Below are 23300 nucleotides of genomic sequence, written 5' to 3'. Positions count from 1 at the left end.
AGAGACTCCAAGGACGGGCAATTAATCGTGGTGACAACACTGAAAGGTTTTCCCAGACAAGAGGAGATGGACAGAACCAGCCCTTTGGGTCCCCTCACCATGGCCATGGCTGTTGGGTTTGCTTTGGCCAAGCCAGATTGGTGCTTGCTGGTTGCAGTGTGCCACAGGCACCAGCAGCAGCCATAGGGAAGGAGTAAGGTCCTCTTGTGCAGCCCTACCCGGCCATACAGAGCCCACCAGAGGACACAAACCACCTGCCAGCATCACAGCAAAGAAACCAGGAGGAGCCAGGGGGGCTTTGATCGATTTATCCACTGAAGATACAAGTTTCAGTTTAATAACACCATTCTGTCTGGTTACAAACATACTAAAAACCTACAAAAAAAAAAAAATTAATAATAATAATAAGAAGAAAACCGAAGAAAAGAAAAAAGAAAAGAAAAAAAAAAAAAAAGAAAAACCAACCGAACAAAAAACCAGTTACATCCATCGTACACAAGACGGCATGTATAAAACCAGCACGGAAGCGCCGAGGAACACAAACATGAACAGCATCCGCAGCAGCATCGTAACGGTAACACACAGAGCTACACTGGACCCCACGGCTCCGTGTGGGGCCGCTGAGACGAACTAACAATTAGAGACAGCTCTGGCAATGGGAAGAGTGAGCGGCGTGGTCTGTTGGGTGCTCAGACCGCGCGGGCGGTTTGATCTCCCTCTCTTCCTAAGTTGGTCCGTGGTGGGTTAGCGGGGTTCCTCCCTCGCCCCTCTGTCACCTGGTGGGCAGGAGGGGGCTGAGCTCTGGTCTCTGGGGTGGGCTGAGGGCAGGGGCACAGCCCACGGGGGGGGAACCTCGGGGGGCAGCGATGGAGGGGCACAGGGTCGTTAGGGCTCCTTGTCCAGGTGTGTGTGATGTATACGTATGGCGTGTGTCAGCTGTAGCTACAAGGGGACAGGGATGGATTGGGACCTCTGTCCTGTCCTATACACGCAACCCCGTGTCCCATCCCTTTGCCTTTGGGTACACATCCAGCCAAAAGCTGGGGGGAAGGATGCAGATTGGGAGCACTGGGTGAGCCAGGATGGGATGCTGGGGGCCGACCCTGCCCTGGGGACACCCAGTCCTGCTCCTGCTGCTGGAGGGGGGCACTGGGTCACAGCACCAAACCCTGCCCTTCTGGTGGGGCAGCAGCTCTGAGCACGTGGGAGGTGCAACGTCACACTTCCCAAAGGGCTGTGACATGGAGCAGCTGTGACACACGTGCACACACGTGTGCTGGGGAGCTGCACTCGGAGCCAGGACCAACCCTCCCTTTCCTCTCTTTCCCACAGCATTTTTCATCCCTCTGTCACTCCGGAATGATATTTTTTTCCCCTTTTTCTGCTCATTTTCATCTCTCCCCAGCTGACAATTTTCCTGATTTAAGCAATGCTCGCTCTGCCGAGGGCGGCGAGGAGGGGGTGTTTGCTCCATCTCCATCATTTCCCTATACAAGCTCTGCCCCAGCCGCCCTCCCTGCTCCATTTTACGTCCTACAGAGCTGATAAAAATAAACATGTTTTTGTTTGCGTCTGTTTGAGTGGTTTGCAGTGGGGCTGACGGGGGTGGGACAGCAGCTGGACACATCTGGATTTGGTTTAGAAAATATGCCTGGAAAAACAGCCGGCCCTACGCACACATGCGTGCACACATGCAGTCATGGGACTGCTGTTCTGGGGGGACAAAAATAAAGGAAAAAAGGGAAGAAGAAATCAGCCCCAAACAAAAAAAAATCCGGTTGGAAGAAATTAACCTCGAAGGTTAATGCACGGACTTTGTCTGAAGATGAAACATCTCTAACAGACCCAGGTCTGCAGAGCATGGACAGTACAGAACCAATGGGCTTCTCCCATCTGCATGAGCCCAATGGTGACACTGAGCAACCATGAGCACAGCCGACCTTTGGGAGATGCTGTTGCAAACAGTGCTGGTGGGTTCAGCTTTGAGGCCACCTCGTCACTTTGTGTCCCCTTCCTTTCCTAAATCCTCTGTCCCTGCACACGCTGGCTTTATCCTGAGCAGTTATTTCCATCCAGTCCATCACACACATCCAGGACCAACTCCTGCCTCCACCTCTTCTGGCTTGGCAGTGGGGTGGCCAATGGAAGAGGGCTGGTGTGTCACCAACTAGGCAGCAAAACACCCAAAACAGTGAAAAAAAGACCCAAAAGATTCCCTGTGGATGTCTAAAAAGCAGTGGGTGAGCAAAGCAGGAATTACTGGCTGGATGCTTGGAGTGGGGAGGTCACCACAGGGACATTATGGTATTCGTTGTAATCACCGTCCCCATCAAAGCTCTAAAAATCACAGAGATAGTTTGGGAAATAGAGGGTGACAAGGATGCCAAAGCTTCCTAGGGAATGTATCACCCCCAACCTTCCACCAGCCTGACCTACATGCATGTGGGAGTAGGTAGGGCTGCCCCTCTGTCCCCTCCACTCTCTGTAGCCAAAAGGGAAACTGAGGCAGCAAAACCCTGCAGACTCACCCACAGCCCCAGCACTGGGGCAGGATGAGACATACGGCCCCACAGCCTCACAGGGCATGGGGCAGCCCCCAGGCAGGGCGGGGGAGCACTGCTGGTCCGTGACCACACGGACCGACTTCTACCAGGCACTTTGTTTGCAGGAGCCCAGTCTGACCCAGAGGGCAGGAACACTCCCTACATAAAGCAGTGTCAGCGTCAACAGAGCTGGGACCTCCCTCCACACCCCATCCTTCCTGTGATGGACCCTTCATCTTTCCCTATCCCAATTCCTGAATTCCTTTTCTCCAGGCAAGGGGCCCTGGTCCCACATCCCCACCTGACAGACAAACAGTGGCCAAGGCACAACGTGTGTCACCCAAGCCCATCCTCATGTATGTCCCTGGCGCAGGGACCCAGCGCTGCGCAGGGCACCCAGGGACACCCCGCCTTCCTGCAGTGGGGACGAGTGGCACTTCTGTCCCCTTGCTCCCTCCAGCCCCAGGATGGGTTGCAACAAATAGCCACGAGAGCTGCGGATGAAGCAAGCGATGGGTGCTGCAGCCTCTGGGCTGGCTGCCCTGCGAGGATGAGCAGCGCGGGCAAAGCAAAGTGCGGCGGTCCTGATAAGCATCGCAGCCCAAAAGCAAGAAGCTGGGCTGTCCTGGGGGCGAGGCATGGAAAGCAGAAGGGTGAGCAGTGCCGCACACCGCTGCGTGGCAAGGCATGGGCTTTGGGAGGTGATCATGGACCAGGACAGCGAGATGGAGCCAACAACCAACGCACCCTTTGCCCACATCCCGTGCTTCACCCCGACCCACCCACACCCCCGTGGTTCTTAGTTTTTGGCTTGCTTACTGATATATTTTTTGAAAACCTTATAGAGATCCAATTGTGATTGGCATCTACCAGCACTGGCCGGCCCCGCGCGGAGCGAAGACCTCGAGAACAGAGCAGGGCGGATTCCTGGCGCATCGCATCCCTCCCTGCCCCTCGCCCGTCCCCGCGGTCCGCTCACAGCGTGGCACTGGGGTAGGACACCCAGCCTGCCTCTTTGTACGCGGCCGTCACGTGGGTGTAGATGAGGGTCCTCATCTTGGTCCACGCGCCGTGCGCCTCCGGGGTGAAATCGTTGCCGTACGCCTCGGCGATCACCTCCAGCATGACGCCGGTGAGCTTCTGCGGGGGACAGCAAAGGGTTAATGAGCTCTGCAGGGAGGGCAGGATGAGTGAACTTTTTCTCTAAGGAAATGCAAGGCTGGGGTTGAGTTCTGGGAACAATGGCCCTCTGCTGCATGGAGGGGTGATCTGGATGTTACAACGCTCACAGAGGGGCTGGGCAGGAGGCTGACGTGGCGCCGCTGAGCATCTCCTTAATTTTGGCAGCTCTAGTGCCATAGGTGCCATCCACCACGCTTCATTGCTAAAAGAACTCAAGAAGGACCCTAGAGATGTGCAAGAAGAGGAGCAGGATGCAGGCAGGATTCTGGTTGGGAGAGGAACTCCAAGCCCCAAAAGCTCCAGTGTTAGCTGCCTTTGGGGATGCTGCTCTACGTGAGGCAGCATCTCGATAGGAAACTGCAGGCACGAGGGGAGCAGCCCTACAAGCAGCACCACCACTGCTTCTCCCTGACTCCCCTCCATGGTGGGGATGGGTCAGTGGTTGGTCTCAGTGGTCTTAGTGGTCTCTTCCAACCTTAACGATTCTAAAGCATCCCAAGAAGTTTTCATTCCCTCCCTTTACCTTAAAGTAGACGGGCTCCACTTTGTGCTTGAGGGCATGGGCTTTGCCCACCAGGGCCAGAACAGAGGAGACCTTCTCTGGGTCGTTGAGGTTCTCCACCACAGAGTTGATGGCACCCATGACCCGCTGGGCGTGCTTCCGCAGCTGCAAGCTCCTCTCCATCTCCAGCGTGTCGTCCATGTGCTTGAACTGGCTGAAGTATTGTTTGGCCGATGGGAAGTTGACAAAAAACCTTGGGAGAAAGGGCAGAGAACAGTCAGGAGAGGAGAGGTGCTGGGAACAGCCCCATTACCTCCAGCACAACCAGGGCTAGAGTTCATTGAATTCCCAGGGAAATACTGTAGGTTTCATCAGCACGATAATGCCTTTCTCACTTATCTACTACAAAGGCATCCCAGTTGGATATTTATCTACAAAGCAGTGGCAGGACTGAATTCCTTATCATTTCACCCAGAAACTCCAGCCCAGCATTCCAGATGCCACAGCCATCCCCTATATGTCAAAACATCTCCTCCTGACTCAGAAAGATGGAAAAAAGCAAGCAAAGCTCATCCCTCATCCAAGCCAGCCTCTCCCTGCCTATCTTTGACCCCGTGGGCTCTCTTCATGCATTGCCATGCAAAGAGCCCCTCCCAACCCAGGATGTGCCCAGCATTCACAAATCCACCTCTCCAAAGAGCTCCCAGCAAGACCCCAGGCCAGATCTCCCAGTGCCAGGAGCCACTGCCAGGACATCCCCCAGGCACCCAGCCTACAGCTGGGGACCCTCTTTGCTATGGGATGAACCAACCCCCACGAAACTCAGCTGGAATGAGTAAAGCTGCTGATGGCAGGCAGTTGTGCCCAAGCAACATCTCAACCATGCATCCCTTTCCCATCCCTTTCCCATCCCTTTCCCATCCCATTCCCATCTCATTCCTAACCCTTTCCCATCCCTTTCCCATCTCATTCCTAACCCTTTCCCATCCCTTTCCCATCCCATTCCCATCTCATTCCCATCCCTTTCCCATCCCATTCCCATCCATCACTACATCCCTCCAGCACCAGCTGGGATTATCACTCCACTCACCACCCCACAGGCAGTGTCAATTCATGGATCCCGCTCACTTCCCACCCCATTACTCTCCCTCTCCCTGCTCCCAGCCTTCCCCCACTCCATTGGCTGGTGCACAACTCATGGCATTGCCAAGGAAGCAGCTGGAGGCAGCGCTGGGATCACACTGCTCCCCAAGGCAGCTGGGATCCATCAGCCCAAAATAGGTGTGATGAGCAGAAAGGTTGGGGAGGAAGGAGAGTGAAGGGGGGGGACAAGATGTTGCTTTGAAACTCACATCGGGTCAATGTCAGCAGGAATCCCAACCCAGGGAGGCTGCCTCTAGCTCCCATTCCCATGGATGTCCTCAGGCCCATCCCGTTGGCTCAGAGATGCCACGGGGTGAGGGATGGCCAGGACCCATCACAGGGCTGGGGCATGGAGTTGGTGGCCACGGAGATGGCACTGGGACTGAGGTTGTGCCTGGAGCCTTCCCCAACAAGCACATGCCTGAGCCTGGAAATCTCAAGTCCCTCTTTGCTGTTAGAAGCTCCCTGAAAAGCCCCATCTGCTCTCAGCATGATGAGAAAACTCAAGGACTGAGCTTGGAGTAACCACCAGGACCCCCAGAACCACAGCACACAGAGGGAACAAGCACAACCCCAACGCCGTGTCCTCCACCCATGTGGGCAGAGGCTCCAAGTCTGCTCATAGCATCACAGTTCTGAGCAGGGACCCCAAGGCTGGAGCAAATCTGAGCTGTCGGAGCCAGAAAGAGAGGGAACGAACCTTTCTCGTAGTTGCTAATAAACAGAGAAGATTAATTTAACACAAAGGTTAAATATAACCCGAGGGAGCGGGAGGGGGAGAGGGAGGGAAAGGAGGAAGAAATAAAATAACTCAAACAATAGTGAGATAGAAGAGGTGTTCACTGGGTTTGTTTCTATCCACAGAACATTTCTGAGAGTTCAAACAGCTCAGGCTCTGGAATTTTGTTGGCTCATTACTCGTGTGTGTGGTTCGGGCTTTTTTCCTTCATCAGAGTCATTAAAAATATGACATTTACCATTGCATATCACACGAAATTATGATTGATGGAAAGCAGATGCCTGAATCCCCATCTCATTAAATTTCTTTTTAAGCGGTTCCATTCTGCACCCGCTAATTTGTTCCCGGCGAGCTACATCTGGACCGAGCGCACAGGATGTCGGAGATGTTTTCCTCCCTCTTTTGCCCTTTTAACAACTTTAAGGACACAACCTTCACCAGTAGCAGAGCCAAAGGAAATAATTAAGGTGCACAGCGCCATGCTGCTGCTCTCTGCGCAGAAGGAGCAGCGCTGCTCCCCGTGCACATTCCCCATCTTCCTCCCTTCTCCATCCCTGTAGCAAAACCAAGCAAGGGCTGAACCCCCAGCTCCAGCCATTGCGTAGAAGAATTAAGGTTGAAAAGAGCCCTAAGATCATCAAGTCCAACTGTTCCTGCCCCGCACGGCTGGAAGCATCAGTGCTTCATCACCCTGAGAGCTCCAACCCGACCCATAGGGAAAGCAGCCCTGAGCACACCAGGTTGCTGGGATCCCTAGGATGAACACCTGGATACTTTCTGACCGATTTTCAAATCCCAGAACTGTAGAATATCCCAAGTTGAAGGGACCCGTAAGGATCATCATCATTTTCCTACCGATGCTTTCACGCTTTCTCTCATCCCTCTACGTGGGAGAAGCTCTCAGCCATCCCCACATCCTTCCCTAGAGCTCCGAGCCCCGTTCTGCTCCAATGCCCACAAAGCAGCTGCTGGAGGTAGGCAGGTGCTATTTATTGAGCTCGGGATGGCTCAGCGCTTCGCCTGCACCTTCCCAGTGCTGTTCCAGCCACCTGTATGTAGGTTTTCTTTCAGGGCTGGGCTTCTGCAAAGGGATTGGGATGCTCCAGCAAAACCCAGCAGGAAAAAACCAAATGAGTTTGGGGACACGGGGATCCCAGTGGTCTGGGATGGGGAGCTGCAGCCACGCAGAGAGCACAGCCATGAGCCTCTGCTTCCAGATACAGTGCTTTAAATCTCCCCCCCTCTCCAACCCTTTTTCTACCCCTCATGGGGAGTTGATTTTTTGGGAAATGTTCCTCTTGAGCCTCCTCAGTAGCAGAGCCCTTTTCTCCAGGAAAACATCCATTCAGACTGCAGTGATTCATGAGCGCATGACATGCAGTGGGATGGGGTCCTTCTGAGGGGGCCCCACTGCAAAGCATTTTGGGGAGGGGGCTCAGTTGGGATGCTTTGCCCTGAAATGCACCTTTTGGCACAAGAAATGGGCTCCTTGCCCCCAGGGACACCCGAACAAAATGCACGGCACCTGCAAAACCATCGCTTTAAATGACATTTTGGGGAGATTCAACCCACTGATTGATTCTGAAAAATAGAAAGGGTTTTCTGCAGAGCTGGACTCACTCCTTGGGCTCTCTGGTAGTTTATCCCGGCGTGCAGGATGACTGCTGTGCATGTTGTGCTCCTCCAGCTCCGAGCACTGGGACTGATGGAGAAGGCAAAAGAATTGGAAATGTGGACAGGTGGTGATGGGAGCAGCGAGAGAGGGATGGGGAGGCTCTGCAGCACAGGGCTCAGCACAGCTGCCACATTGAGAATGGGGCAGACTGGGAGTTGATGGGGACTGTCCCTGGGTTCCTCCTCAGGAGCCCAAGGGGATCCATACAGTTTTGCAGTCCCACACCTGTGGCTGCAGCAGGTGGGTGTGAGGGTCGGCATGTGGGGACTTCCAACCCATAGGGGTTTCCAACCACGCTCATGTTGGGCATGTGGCTGTATGGCACTGCACTGTGAGCTCCCTGCACACGCACCCAGCCTCTTCTGAGGACCTCACCGGGCAGCATTTTCCCAAAAGGAACAATTCCTAGGTTACAGATGGGGAAACTGAGGCACGGCAATGCACCCAGAGCTACGGCCAGGCTCCATGTGTGCTGCAATGTGTCTCTCTGCCATGATGGCTGGAACGACCCAGCCGAAATGCAGTCCCAAATGTGCAGTTAAGGGTACCCTGCCCATCCCCAGCCCCAGCCCCAGTCCCATAAGGGTTAAGGCAGCTGCTGTGAAATGGATCCTGGCAGTGATACTGCAGAGGCCCCACGTTCCCCAGGAGGAAGATGAAGCTCCCCCGCCGAGGAAATGGTCAATTAGCAGCATAGTTCTGACCGCACGGCGCAGATTCCCATGATCCGGTGGCTGCACTGCCTGAAATCCTCATTATCTGTGATCATATCCCGTTGGATCCCAGAGGCCCCACAAGCTCAGGACCCTGCTGTGCTGCTGGAAGGACCATAGGGATGTGCTATGGCTCAGAGCAAAGCTGCAGCCACAAGGGCTGGAGCCTGATGGCCAGTGCTGGTGCACAGCCTTGTGCCTCAGTTTCCCCATCTGCAAAGCAGAGGGTGGATGAGCCAGCATAGAAATGGTATGAGAAGGAGGGAGATGCACTGGGACACACAGCAGAACCCCTGCAGGATGGTGGCACTACAGACCCTCACTCCAAGCTCACCATTTGGTTGGGCATCCCCACCTTGCCATCACAGTGAAGGACTGGCCCCCAGCTTGGATTCAGCCCTCGATGTGCAGAGGTGGCTGTGAGCCCCCATGCATTTCCCGTAGGAAGAAGTTATCCCCAGCCCAGAGCAGGTCCTGAAAGATAAACTGGGGAAAAGCAGAGGAAAACTCCATGGGGCAACACAACTCCCCAACAACAGAAATGCAGTTGGGCTCTGGGCATGTGCCACGGTAAAGGCTCACAGGGAGCCAGGTCCATCCCAGGTCTGTGATACCCTGCTGGCAGTTGGGAACACCTCAACACCACCACAGTGCCACAGCTCTGTCTGGGGACAGGCAAGTTGGAGCAGAAACTTAGATGGGGAGAGTTTGGGTTGGGAGCAGAGCTCAGCCACATGTTCCCATGGCCGCACCTCGCTGCCCTCACCCCTGCTGAGCCCCATCACTGCACCCTAAAGATACCAAAAGCAAGGAGTTGCCCTGGGCTAATTCCCCCATGGCATCATCCAGGCAGCATCCTGCCCAGACACCTCTTCCCAACACTGCCATTGGCAATACAGCTGCTGCACACTGTTGGGGCTCAGCAAACTCCATGCCCACCCCTGTGCATCGGGGACATGAAGGCAGTGAGGACGCCTGTGCCGCACTTCCCACTCCCCATTGCCCTATGCTGGAATGGGAGAAGGAGCATTTTGGCTTCCCAAGGTTGGACAGTAATTCTCTGTGCTCTGCATTTCCCATGGGCTCAGGGCATCAGCTATCAGCCCGTGGAAAACTTTTAGAAGGCCATTCACACAAAGCGCATGCATGCAAAGGGCTCACACCCCACACAACGACGGGCAGCAAAAGGAAAACCTTCCTGTCCCTATTTCCCCTCCAGCAGAGCATAACCCTGATTTTGGCACCGATGTGGGGCTTTGCATTTTGCCCATTGCAGCCACCTGGCCCCATGCTGCTGGATGATGCTCTGTGCCATGGGGTGATGCTCTGTGCCGTGGGGTGATGCTCTGTGCCGTGGGGTGACACTCATTGCCACGGGTGATGATGCCCCATAGCTCAGGCAATGCCTAGGGATTGGAGACCGCTCGGTGCTGCCACCCCCTTTGCCCCCACCCCATGTGTGCCCTCCGTCCCCCCCCCGCCGCCAACTCCAGCGCTCCCTCCCCGCCGACGCTGCCGCCGGAGGGACAGATGGTGCCCTCGGAGACACCTGCTTGGGTTTTATCTTGGCTCCCAACTTGCATTATTTCACCCGCCAGCCTGGGACGTACCAACGCCATCCGCACGGAACTCAGTGGGGGGGAAAAAAAAAACCCCAAAACCCAACCGCAACAAACCCACCCCCGGCGAGCCGAGCCCTGCGCCGCGCTGCCTCCGCGCTCCCCCACCTCCACACGGGTTAAGGTGACCTTTCCGATGGAAACCGAATCCCACAAAGTCCCCACGGTGCTGCCCCGCTCCCCCCGCGCTGAAATCGGAGGAGTGCAGCGAATCGTCCCCGCGCCAATGGATGCTCCGCGCTCCCCACTCGCTGTCATTCATCGCGTTCCGCTCTACAGACCGTTCTGTTTTTGTCTATAAAGGGCTTCGCTCGGATTCGCTTTTTTTCCCCCCGATACCTGATGAGTATGGAGACTCCGACGTCCTCGCAGTTGGCGTACACTCTGCTCCATGTCTCCTGAATAACCTTCTTCTCCGCGTCGGAGATCTCCTCACTTCGCTCCCACCTCTCGATCTCCATTTCTCCCTGGACTTTCTCCATGGGGAGCTGCGTGCGTTGCGCCTGGAGCCGGGAGGGGATGTGCGTGAGAGCGGCGAGGTGTGCGCCCAGCAGCTGCGCCCTCAGAGCTGGAATTTCGGGTATCTCCTACAGCTCGGGTCTCCCCATGGCTGTAGCAGCTCCCGCTCAGCCTGGATGCGGGCGGCTGACTGATGGGAAACTGCCGAAAAGTGAAATATTCAAAGGCATCGCAGGACCAGCCTCTTCCAACGTGTGAACGTGAGCTCACTTTCCCCTCTCTCCTCCTCTCTCCCACTCCTCCCTCCTGCTCTCAGGGAGGGCGGGGGGTGGAGAAGGGGAGGGTGAGGGGGGGGAGGTGGAAGGGTTTTTTTTTTTTTTCAGCCTTTGTAAACAGTGTGGAGGAAATAGAGAATGTGAGACGCACTGCTGAAGTTGTCCCAGTGCTGGCTGGGCCCAGCGCTGCCTTTGGGATGCCCACCACCTCCCATAGGGACACATCACCCTCTGTCCTGCAGATTGCAAGGAAAAGGTGGGGAAATTCATGCCTTTGGGAAGGGGTGTGAGGGAACACCTCTGTGCTGCTGTCGGGTTGTTTGTACCCAAATCCATTTGCGGCTTGCTGCAGACCCAGGCTGTCAAACTGGCAGCACAGGAAAAGGCAGAATACTGCTGGGACTTGGAATGACCACCGGGCCTGCAGAGGGGGTGGGAGAAGCAGTGGGGGATCCTGCAGTGCTCTGGCAGCTGCTGCACATCCTGACAGAGGGACAGCAGGCAGACAGACAGGTGGGCACACAAGGGGACAGAGCAGGGGGACAGGCAGGCAGACAGAAAGACAGTCAGGCGGATGGGCAGGCAGACAGTGGACAGACCAACGGACAGACAGGCAGGCAGACAGACAGATAGGCAAGCAAACAGACAGACAGGCAGGCAGACAGATGAGCAGTGGCAGGTGGGACAGGTGAACAAACAGACAGGCGGATGGAAGGCGCAGCTCCAAGGCACACCTGGGCAGGGGCTGGAGTGTAGCTGAGCCCTGCTGTGGCCTGTGCTCTGTTCCAGCAGAGCTGCCAAGGCTTTTTGCTGTATTTCTCCTCCAAACCATCCTCAGCTGCCACTCCGCTCCCAGCAGGAAAACTGTTGGCATCAGCAGATCTGTGCTTACAGCTGCGAGGGGAGCAGGGGGGGATGCTGTCCTGCTGCAGGCCCAACCCAGCAGAGCAGGACCCCCCTGCCACAGCCAGAGCTGTGCCCTCTTCCTGGCAGCAGGACTTGGGGTTGGGTGGAGAGTCTCAATTCTGTGTTAGAAATGAATGAGGAGCCCCTGAACGTTTCCAAGAGGGTCCCTGCCCCTCTTTGGAGACATCACACCCAGCTCTGCCACGTGCTTGGCTTCTTCCCATGGGAAGCCACTCTGAGACATGTGGGTAGGACTGTACTTGGTGGAGATGTGCCATGCCAACCCACTGCCTACCAACCCCAAACACAGCCCTCAACTTCTGCATCTCCTCCCAGATGTGAATCAGAGCCGTGAGCACAGCCTCACAGTGTGACAGCGTCCCATTGCCACCATTTCCCCCAGCTAATGTGGCAGGATGTGACACATTCCAGGAGAAAGAAGCTGCATTGACACTGCTGCTCAAAACCTCAGAGGGTCAGCATCGCCTGGTGTCACCCTGCTGGTCTTTGTCCCTGCAGGGACCTGAGTGTCCCCAGCGGGGGACCAAGTGCTGCACAGAGGGAGGTGGCAGCCCCAAAGGCACAGTGGCATTTGCCACCCTGCCCTCCCACATCGCCTCTCCTCCTTCTTCTCCTCCTCCTCCTCCTCCCTGCGCTGGGTGCAATGAGGAATGCACTTGGCTCCTGAGCCTGGAGTGGGAGGTGGAGGCAAAAAACACGACTTCAGCTCCACGGTGTGTGGGATGGGGATGGTGGCAGAGTTCCACCCTTGACTCCTCACCGAGGGTGAGGTGCAAACCCCGTAGCCAAACCACAGCCAAACCTCACAGCCAAACCCCACAGCCAAAGCTCAGTCAGCTCTGGATGCTCTGGGCTGAGCACCACTGTCCCTTGTGCACGAGGAGGAGAAATAAGGAGACTTTAGGAAACGGCTTTGCGGTGCCTGCAGCAGCCAGCACACCAGGAGGGGAGGATTTAGTCTAAAGCCTGTGCAAATGCTCTGTGCTTATTGCAGGTTTCCTTCCTTCTGCTTCTCGGGTCCCCAGGGAACCATGCAAAGCCGGAGCTCCTGCTCCAGCTGCGGCTGTGCCAGGGGCTGAAGGGGGGCAGCAGGACCTCCAGCTGAGGTTGTACTGCTGTCTGTGTCCAGACCCCATGGGGTGGGACCCCCAGGTTCCATCCTGACTCCATCACTCGCAACCCCAGGTGCTGATTTGCTCCCCTCTGCCCATGTCCCCCCCGGCACTTCTGGGCAGTGCCAGGAAGCGAAACCCAACTGTTTGTGCAGAGCAAATCCCACAGCAGACATTCCTCCTCTGATTGAAACCAGACCTCACGCGATGCTGCTGGGGCTGCTGGCGAGGGCACGTTAACCAGAGCAGAGCATGAGATCCCAAAATGGGAGCAGGGTCTCTGCTTGGGGACACGGGTTGGCCATGTGGGTCAGGGTCCAAGTGATGGGATGAAGGTGGGTGAGATGAAGGTGTATGGGATGGAGGTGGGTGGGATGGAGGTGTATGGGATGAAGATGTGCAGGATGAAGGTGTATGGAATGGAGGTGTATGGGATGGAGGTGGGTGGGATGGAGGTATATGGGATGGAGGTGTATGGGATGAAGGTGGGTGGGATGGAGGTATATGGGATGGAGGTAAATGGGGTGAAGATGTGCAGGATGAAGGTGTATGGGATGAAGGTGGGTGGGATGGAGGTGTATGGGGTGGAGGTGTATGGGGTGGAGGTGTATGGGGTGAAGATGTGCAGACCCAACCGGCAGCAGCCATGAGCATTGAGGAGTGAGGAGGATGAGGCAGGAAAACCCCCATGGCCTTCTCAAATGTTGTGTCATCTCTTCCCTGAAACCAAACAAAATCAGCCCACACAACATAAAGTTCCAGCATTAGGAAATCCAGGGGAAAAGAAGGAAGCGGAGGTGCAGACAGGGCTGGGAGGTGGGTGCATCCATGAAGCTCCGGGGCAGGGCTGGGAACTTGCTCCACAACCCGGTGCCATGCTGAGAGCTCTCCTAAATACCCCAACCCCTCCCCAAGGCTTCGGGGAACAGAAACGGTGATGCAAGGTGGGATGAAGCAATAGTGCTGGGAGGAAGCAGGGGATGGGGATGTGGTGTGGATGAGATTTGCTCCTCGCCATCCCAATCCCAGCAGGAGCCAGCTGAGCATCGTCCCCATGTCACAACCAGACAGTGAGTGGGGATGACAGGGTTATTGGAAACAAGGTGACACTTCCAAACAGATTCTCTTTGCTGCTCTTTCCCTTCCTGAAGCTGGCCTGGCTGTGGCAAGGGTTGCTCAGGAAAGCCAGCAAGCTAATGTATTCATGTCATCTTGCATTTGGTGCCAGGACATGAAGTAAACACTGTCAGGGACCTCGCTCAGGTTCAAAGACGAGCCCTGCTTCTTATTCCGATCACATTATCCGTGCTCCCTGTACAGATTCATTGATTCATATCTTAAAAAGAAAAGCCTTCAAAACCCATTAAGCCTGCCTTGCCATTCCAGCCCTGCTCTCAAGAGCTGGGGCAAGAAGCATTAACTAATCTGCTCACATTACTTTGCCTTTGAGCCAAGCATCTCTCGGTGTCAATCAAGCGTGTCTGGAAGTGATACGCTCCGGCGCAGGGCAGTGAGTTCACTGCATGGAAAATCAGTGTAGGAGCCCTCAGCTGGGCGCTGGGTGGGCAAAGGCACCTCTGGAAAAGAACCCACGGAGGAGGCTTTGCCGTGGTCTTACCGATGGTTGCTTTTTCTCAAGAGCTCAGATGGTGTCTGGGACACAAGTGGGGACATCCCGGTGCCACCTGGTGTGCAGAGAGAGGAGCAGTCCAGCCGGAGGAGGCGCTTGGGATGCTCCCAAAGAACTCCCATCCTGGTGGAACCACTGGGGAGGGTCCATCCCCTCCAACCTGCAATACAGGGACCGATTGTGGGATGGGCTTGCAAGGATTTGTCTTTACAGCTATGCTCAGTGTTTTTTAGGGCTTGGAGAGGTCCAAAAGGATGTTGTCTGAGTGGGGATGAATCACAGCATCCCAGTCTCTTGCTGATGGGATGGAGAGCCAGGATCCCCCAAAGCTCACTCTGCTTTCTCTTTCTGACCTCATCACTTAGTGAACCAGGGCTGATCAAGGCTGCTTGGATCTGACCCTGGTTTCAAAACCCATTTGTGTGGGGAATCTGTTTTCCAGCACAGAGGTGTGGGGAGAGGTATGCGTGCTGCTGAGAGCGGGGAGGGGGAGGCAAAGCCATCCTGCAGACATTGGGATCAGCTGGCTGAGACGTGGCCATGGGGAATTACATGCAGGGCTGAGCCTGTCAGATTACCCGAGCGGGGAGGGGGGAGCGGGAGAGACAGGAGATGGAGGGAAAGGAGAGGGGAGAAGGTGGGTGAGGAGGGGAGGGAGGCACGTAGAGAATAGGGAGCCCCCTGCCCTGACCCCATGTCAGGAAATGCATGGGATGCATGGGGTGGGAATGGGCTCTGTGTGTTGGTGTCCACCCCACTGGCATCTGTCCGGATGCAGCTCAGTGCTGAAGGTTTCACAGAGCTCCCTCTCCGATCCCACCCGAAGGTCAGAGCAGAGCGTCCTCATTTGCTGCCCGTTAATTACTTCTGATCCTGCTCTAATTCTTTCTAACACCATCCCTGAGAGCCTCCAGGTGGCTGCTGGGCAGAGGGCAATACCAGGGCTGGGACAGCGGGGTCCTGCAGGAGGGACGCGAGGGCTGCGTGGTGATGGAGCCATGTGCACCACCGCCCTGCTGCTCGGCACGCTGGTCGTGATGCTGCGGAGACGCTTCTCCAACAAAGTCGAACCGTATGTCCTTCCCTGCCACGGGCTTTGGGGTCCCCCGGAGCTGGGGACAGGGTAATGAAGGTGGCCCTGGGGTGGGTGGCAGTGGGTGGCTCAGCTGGTGGGGAGGGGGCAGTTGGGATGGGAGTTGCTGCGGTCCTGTGGTTACAAAGCCGTGCTGGAGAGCAGGGTTGGTTCCGTGCATCCTCACCTCGATGTGGGCACGGTGGGAGGGAGCATTGCTCCTGTTGGGTGCTCACTGCCTGCCCCAACACCAGGCTCAGCCGGAGGTTTCCACTGTAGACACGCAAATCTATTTACCGACGGAGGCTGGAGACATCCGAAAGTGGGGAGGTCAAATTGGTGCTTAATGAGCCAATTAAGCCAGGGCATGGAGAATAGGAACTCGAGGCAGGGAAGGCAGCTCCTCCTCTGTGCACACTGCAGCCCTCCCCTACCTGCATTGCCCACTGAATTAAAGCTGCCTGAGCAAACAGGGGCTGTGTAGGGTCACCAGGGCTCTGTCCCCAATGGAGCTGTGGCCACAACACGAGCCTTGCCCTGCGCTGCTGGGAGCTGGACACAGCACGAGGGCTCCATTCTAGGCTATCTAAAGCTAAAGGAGCAGCAGGTCACCTTCTGCCCAGCCTTGCAGCGGGTTTGTAGCAGAGAACAAAGCTGTTTCTGCAGGGGAAGGTAACAGGTTTTCTGCTTGCTCTATTTTGGACATCCATCTACCCACCTCGCTCTGTGCTGGCATAAATCACTGCAGCTCCACTGACAGGTTTATACCAGGAGAGAATTCGTCTCCAGCCTTGAAAATAGAAGTGACAAGAGGGAAAGAAAGAAGTGCTGCTGGTCAGGGACTGTGGAGAAATGTGAGAGGCGACCAGGGAAGAGTGGAGCAGGCTTCAGATGGGCACGGCAGAGGGTGGGCAGCCTCCTCCATTGGGTGCAGTTGGGTGGTGGTTGTGTTGGGGTTGGGGTTGCTTTGGGCCAGGCAGCCCCTGGACTCCATGCACCGCAATAAAGGCCAACATTTCCATTGGGATGAGCCCAGGATTAAGGATGTGTCTGAAATCCAGTGCGTGCTGAAGACTGGAGCACATGGGATAAAGCTGCTGCGGTGCAGGAACGTCCCCGGCTCTGACGTTCCCCTGCATCCTGGGCAAAGGACACAACCGTGCAGCACAAGCAAGATGAGATTATGTAAAATCCCCTGCTCATTGACCTCCTTCACGTCCCCTCTTCTATTTATATGCCTTGGGGCTGCCAGGGACGGTGCGGGGTGTCCTTGGTCTGTGTTGGCAGGGCTGGGGTGGGGGTCAGGAGGACCCTGGAGCTGGCTCCCACCATCCCACATGGAGGGACTCCAAGGGTTTCCTCCTCACAGTGCTCACCTGGACCAACCTCCCCATCCAGGGACGGGGAGGACGTTGGGCTTCAGCTCTTGGTTTTTGTCACCCAGCAGGGTTCTGCTTGCTATGTGTGGTTATGGATGGCTGCTCGGCTTCCTTCCTCAACTTCTTTCCCCCAGTCCCCAGTGAAGCACAAGGGCTGCACGAGGGGACATGAGGTTGGGGAGGTGGAGGTGCCGTGAGCCAGAGCTTTGTGCGAGATGGGAGCAGCCCCTCTGCACTTCAGGCTGCCAAAAACAGAGTCGGTAGCACAGCATCATCTGGATTTCACCTCCCAGCCCCAGCCCCTCTGGGAAGCAGGACGTGAGCTCCTCATTTCCAGCACCATCAGGACATGAGCTCCTCATTTCCAGCACCAAGCAGGACATGAGCTCCTCATTGCGAGCGCATCTCCGGGCTGGAGCAATCAGCACACAGCAGGCAAGCACAGACAAGTGTCAGCTGAATCTCTGTGCGATTTTAAATACATTAGTGAGGCCACGAGTACAGCTCCAAGCTGATAAATAACCCCCAAACCAACCAGCAGGAAAATAACCCCCTCCTTCCACCGGAGACGAGGCAGGAGGCAGCGTTAGCATCGCTTTCCCCCTTGTTTCTGTGAGCAGATCTCCGTGCTTTAATCCAGACCCACAAGGGTCAATTCTCTGCCACTTCTGCGGAGTCATTATACTGCCTGTTATATAAATGTCTGGGCATGCACAAAAGGCAGTGCTGGTACAGAGGCTCCGACACAACTCTCTCCAACACCTGCTTTCAGCTGGGGAGAGAGCCGAGCACGAGAGCATCTCGAGAGCTGTCACACTGAAAGCTGCTGTCTTTCAAGCTGAATGGAGGTCTAAATAGCTCTCACTTCTCCTTTAGAATCTCATTTCTAAATGCAATTAATACTGGCACATGCATAAAGAGAGACTGACGAGTGAATGCAGACTCCGGCAACAAGAAGGCAGCCCAAGTGCTATGTAAATATTACAAATCCTCACTCAGAGCTGACCTGGGAAGACAGCTTTCTGATGATTAAACCCAAGTGACAATGCCATTGGATTCCTACATCTGTCACAATACTACCTGCTGCTACATAATGCGCTACGCCAAAAGAATCAGCTCTCGCTGCTCTTTAATGCAGATAAAATGTCTATTTGCAGAGTGTAATTAATCTCTTCTTCAAAATCGGGAACCTTAGTGTCCTTGGTAACAACATGCCAGTGACTCAGAGCGAGTCTCAGCTTTCTCCTCTGGCTTTTGAGTGGTACTGGAAGTGACCCCCAATTCTTGGGGCATCACACGTGGAGGAGCCACAGGGTGCATGGGGTGGGGAAGGATTCAGCCCTGCTCTGGGCTCTCTGATGGTTTGGGTAGACCAACCTTGGAGGAGGTGACCAACATTAGGTCCCCAAGGCACAAATCCCCAAATCCCACTTGATCCCACTGATCACCATTGGGTGACAACATGAAAGTGGAGCAGCAGTGCAAATCGCAGCATCGCACTGCACCCTGCTCTGCCCCAGCTCCCACCGTGGGATGGGACCCAAAAGGCAAATCCTCCACCCCAAAGCACTCAGGGCTGCAGCAGCTTTCTATGAACGTGGCTATGGAGCAGCCACTGCCGCCGGGTTCTGCTCACTGACCCAATTCCAAAGCCTGAGGGAAGGATGCGCCGTGATAAAGGGAGAGATGCTGGAAGGAGGAGGCAATGAGGAATTGTATGATTTATTTATTTCCTGGCAAAAAGAAAAGAAAAGAAAAAGAAAAAAAAGGAAAATAAAAATAAAAAGGAAAAAAAAAAAAAGATGTGTTGGCTGAAATCAGCGTATTCTAGGCCAAACTGTGCTGCAGCAGAACCTCGTGGGACTTCAGCTGAACAGAGCTGAGGAAAAACATGGGGAAAACATGGGGAAAATATGGGGAAAACATGGGGAAAACATGGATGAAAAGCAGGTTTGGGTGATGATGAGGGCTCAGCTCTTTCAGTGCAATGTAGTGAAAGTTAGCACCTTCCATTTGGAAAGCCAAATGGGTCCAGATGCTCCCAGTGTAGCCCAGTCTGGGCTCACCTCATGTTTTCCATCCCCAGGCACCCTGAGGGAGAGGAAGAAGAGTCCAGGAGGGAGGAAGGCTCTGAGCCTCGCGCCACCTAACTCTGCTGTGGAGCCAGACCAGGTGGGATGGATGACATGGGAGTCATGGAACGGCTTGGGCTGGAAGGACTTCTGGGGAAAGTGTGCAGATGAAGGAGAACTGGGGAGAAAAAGCCTGTTTTTTTTGCCTTTCTGCCCTGCCACATCTCTCACAGACTCTGCCTGCTGTTTAATGGTGGTTTCTCCATGTTTCTCCCAAGATTTACAGGTCTCTTTGCCTATCAGTGAGGCGCTCTGGAAAGTGGCTGCTTCTGAGGTGGATGGAAATAGAGACACAGAACCTGAAATGGGCAGACCGGTGGGGGTGGAAGAGCCCTTTCTGACACTTCCAACAGCTGTCCAGCTCCCAGGTGAGGGTACATCCAGCCACGCAGATGCGGGGAGCATCCTGGATCCTGGATCCTGCATCACCTCACCCACCCCAGCTGCCAGCACCAACTAACAGATCCTTCTCCTCCCGCAGCCTCCCAGCCTCAGGACGCACCGAGAACCCCTCCAAAACCCACCTCCATGGTGCAGCTCAGGGTGAACCGAGGCCAAATTCTGCAAATCCTGAATGCTGTGTCTGGAGGGGCTTTGGGTAGTCCCACAGCAATGCCCTTTGGGAGCCACAAGGCAGCCCATGGGCACGGGGCAATGGCACGCTGTGCTCCCCGCGCTGGGACTCTCCCAGCTCTCCCACCCATGCACACACATTAATAAAAGATCAGTTTGCAGACGCAGCTTGCTGTAGATGACAGCATTAGAGGCGCATCTGGTTTCTGCTAAGCACCGCTCTCGTGCTGGGTTTATTTGGTCCATTTGTGGCAGGGAAGAGTTGCTTTCGGCATTCAGTGATGTCTCGTGTCTGGGAGAGGTGGGGGGGAAGATGTATTTTTGGTGCAGCTTAGCCACAAAAATTCGGTTTCAGAATAAAGACAAATATTCCTGTTTTCTATCCGCTGCCAAACGGAGCCTTCATTTGTCTGAGAACTTGGCATCCTGCTGGAAAAAAAAAGATGTTCTGATGGGAAAAGTCCATTGGTTGGTATTGATCAGGCATTGGGACTGGCAGATGTCAGCTTCAGCCTGGCCAAGAAAGCAGCTCCCATCCTTTCCCAAGGGCTGTGAGGGAGGAGGAAGTGGGGCTTTTGTGGTTTTGGCTGCTTTTGGCCGAATGTTGGTGCAGCAATGGAAAGGCAGGCACCTAACCTGGGCTGCTCCCAGCTTCACTGCACCTCTCATTGCTTCCCACCAGCAGGGCAAGGGCAGACACTGCAGCTCCCTTCAGGCTGCTTCTCTGCAAGGAGAACTTGCTGAATGTCCACAGAGGTTTCCTAATAGATTTCTTTTTTCCCCCTGAAGCTTTTAATTAAACCTTTCCGATCCCAACTCACTTTCGATTTTATTTTCATAAAGGCATTACGATATTCAGGAAGAATAAAACTGCTGCTGTACCTGGAGCTGCCTTCATTTTACAGCAGAATGAAAGCAAATGTGGAGTCAGTAGTGCCAGGAGCAGAGGGGATGCCCATGCAGCACAGGAGAGATTGGGGACTGGAAAGACAAAAGCTTATCTGGATGGGAGCCTCAAAAGCAGAAGCAGCTCCTTGGATGCTATACACCTGTGCTCCCTGGAGGTGCTGGTACTGCTGCAGCACGGCTCTGTGTATTGATTTAAGGGAGAATAAAGGTCAGGAGCTGAGCAGGAGGAGGCTGAGCACGTTTGGGTGGGCAGCGATGAGCGGAGCTGCATGTGGGCAAGGACAAAACCAGGATGGAGACGAGCCAGAGCTCCAACAGCCCCAGTGTGTGAGCGCAGAGCCCGGCACAGCTCTCCTGGCAGATGGCTGAGCCCACCAGCAGGGCTCATCCAGCCACAGCCATCCCAGGTTTAGGGAAAACCCAGATTTCAGCTTAGGCCTTACCATCAGCAAGTCTGACTTTTCCTCCAGTCTGGACTTGCACACGTACGTAGCCAAAAAAAGAGACAAAATAAAAGCAGAAAGGAGGACGCCAGCAAAGCGGAAGGGCCAGCTGGACGTGGCACAGACGGCGCGGCGCTTTGGGTCACTGCACTGAGAGCTCTGCTCCATCAGCTGCATGGGGGAGTGGTGGATTTGGGGCTGAAGGTTTCCTGAGCCAGCCCTCTGTCTGGTGACCTCTGGGACGGATGGTTTCATGAGAAATGGCCTCAATTTACTCAACCCGTTGCAGCAATCGGCGGCTGGCCGAGGTGGCTGCTGCCTGTGCTGGGATGCGTGCTGATCCCAGGAGGTCCTCAGTGGGTGGGAGGGGAAATTTGCTCAATCAAAAATTGCATCGCTGCTGCTGGCCAAAAGCTCACTGTGCTTTACGAGAAGAGCAGGTCCTGCAGTGTCAGCCCTCGTGGCCCCTCCGAGGAGATGCGTTACCACTGGGAAGGAAGGGAGGGTTGGGACATCTCCATCTCCCGAAAATACGATGTGGGAGAAACCAAACGGGAAATGGAGGAGTGGGCTGAGCACAGCTGGGGGTGAGGACCCGCAGCCCCACACAGCTTTACAGGAGGCGAAGCCTTAGGCTGCACTGCGCTGCTCCCTGGGGTCTTGCTGGCTGTCTGCTTTCATCATTGCTCTGTGAGAAGGGAAAGGGACCACACAGCAGCAAAACGTCCTGGAAATGTGCAAGGGAGAGCGTTCCCAGAGCCCTTCCCTGTCCCATCGCCTTCGTGCACAATTGGCTATGGAGGATGTATGGCTCTGTATAGGCTCCAGCTCTGTGAGATAATGCTTTGCAATGACATCCCTAATTACAGCCAGCAGGAGCACTTTCCCAGCTCTGATCGCACACACAGTTTTCTGCTGGACCAAAAGAGACAGGACCCAAACTGGCTGCATCCTCTCTGATCCCAAGGCATCCTGAAGGTTCCTTGCATCCCATAACTTGTCCTTTCATAGGAGAGAAAAAGAAAAACAAACAAAAACAAGGAAAGCAAAGCTACAATAGAAGCAGGAGAAGGAAAGCAGTTCAAGCTTCTTAAGTACCTCATGGAAGAAAAATGCTTCTTGAGGCTGTTCGGGGAAAGAGAGGGTCAAATGTCCCTCATTACTGCTGATTTACTCAGCAGGCTGGGAAGTGGGAGAGGGAGACGGTCCAGCTGCCTGCTCTGTGTGCTGGAGCCTGGATCTGGGATGGGATGAGGACAGGAGATGGGGAGGAGGCTGCTTCATGGGGCTGTTTCCCAGCAGAAAGCACAGTGCACCCATAAGCAGACTGGGACCCTGCGGGCCTCACCTGCACCAATGCAGGAGTTGGGCTCTGGGCTGTCCATGGCAGCTTGGGAAATCATTGACTTTCAGCCAAGGGCAGAATGGGAGCCCTTCATGGGGTGGCAGCCAGCCCTGGGCAGCTGGAGCCCAGCAGGGAGGAAGGGAAGAGCGCTGGCCCAGATTGGAGGGTGTAAAGCAGCAGGGTTCCTCTCCAGAGAGAGCTCAATTACATAGATTTACACTTGCTGCGGATTTGGTCCATTCAACCCAATTAAAACTGCAGAGGAAGCTCAGAGGCAGGATGTAATTACCCGCACTGGAATCCCGGCTCAGAACAGGAGGCAGAGCTCTCTGCATCAAATTAATCCCTGGTGCAACTCTGCCCAACTTACACCGGGGCTATAATTGGTCTGAAACATTTTAACTATCTCATTTAATGTTATTCATGCTCTGCTGGAGATGAGAATGTTTATCCCAAATGAGGGACTTTAATGCTGTGTAGCAATAATAGTGTGAGGCTTATGTGGTTTCTCATTTACGGGGGTGCTGGGGGGGGGCAGATTGTCACAGAAGATGTGGCTCCCCAAATCTTTAACCATGTCCAAGGCTCCTGTGGAGGCTGCTGTTGTCCTTCTCATTCCTTCTGCCTCCCGGCTCTTTGTAGGCATTACCCTCATGTGAATTTCCAGGGTTTCCAGGCTGCCTTTAACAATGCTGAGCTTTCAAGTTGCTTCCTTCTAACTTTCTCCTATGCTTTCTCAGAGCCTAAACAGCATCGATTGCTCCCAGATGTCTGCAGTTTGCTAACCCCAGAGCAGTGTTGTGCAATTGCTTGGAAAGAAGGCTGGTAGCAAGCAACATTCTCTTTCCTGGTTCACCAAATTACTTCCTGAACAGAAGAGCAATGAGATTTATCACGCGGATGCAATCCTTTGGCACCAGGTGGCTGC

General features: G+C 54.8%; 1 protein-coding gene and 1 long non-coding RNA gene across 3 annotated transcripts; one reads left to right on the top strand and one right to left on the bottom strand.

Moving 5' to 3' along the window:
* Window positions 1-435: 435 nt before the first annotated feature.
* On the bottom strand, window positions 436-10865 carry CYGB (cytoglobin). Its single transcript, XM_031599116.2, has 3 exons — window positions 10456-10865; window positions 4249-4480; window positions 436-3683 (listed from the first exon to the last, which is right to left on the bottom strand). Exons 1-3 carry the CDS (start codon window positions 10596-10598, stop codon window positions 3519-3521), a joined length of 540 nt encoding a protein of 179 aa, XP_031454976.1. The 5' UTR covers window positions 10599-10865; the 3' UTR covers window positions 436-3518.
* On the top strand, window positions 10813-21505 carry LOC116232621 (uncharacterized). Of its 2 annotated transcripts, none has more exons than XR_004167725.2 (4): window positions 10813-10835; window positions 19057-19142; window positions 19321-19470; window positions 19584-21505. It is a non-coding gene; the product is annotated as an uncharacterized LOC116232621 (long non-coding RNA). The 2 variants fall into 2 exon arrangements; XR_016459146.1 differs by lacking the exon at window positions 10813-10835 and adding an exon at window positions 10977-11106.
* Window positions 21506-23300: the final 1795 nt, after the last annotated feature.

The sequence above is a fragment of the Phasianus colchicus genome, chromosome 20 (genome assembly GCF_987193195.1).
Source record: "Phasianus colchicus chromosome 20, bPhaCol1.hap1.1, whole genome shotgun sequence".
NCBI lineage: Eukaryota > Metazoa > Chordata > Aves > Galliformes > Phasianidae > Phasianus > Phasianus colchicus.
This window is presented reverse-complemented; position numbering and strand designations above follow the sequence as displayed.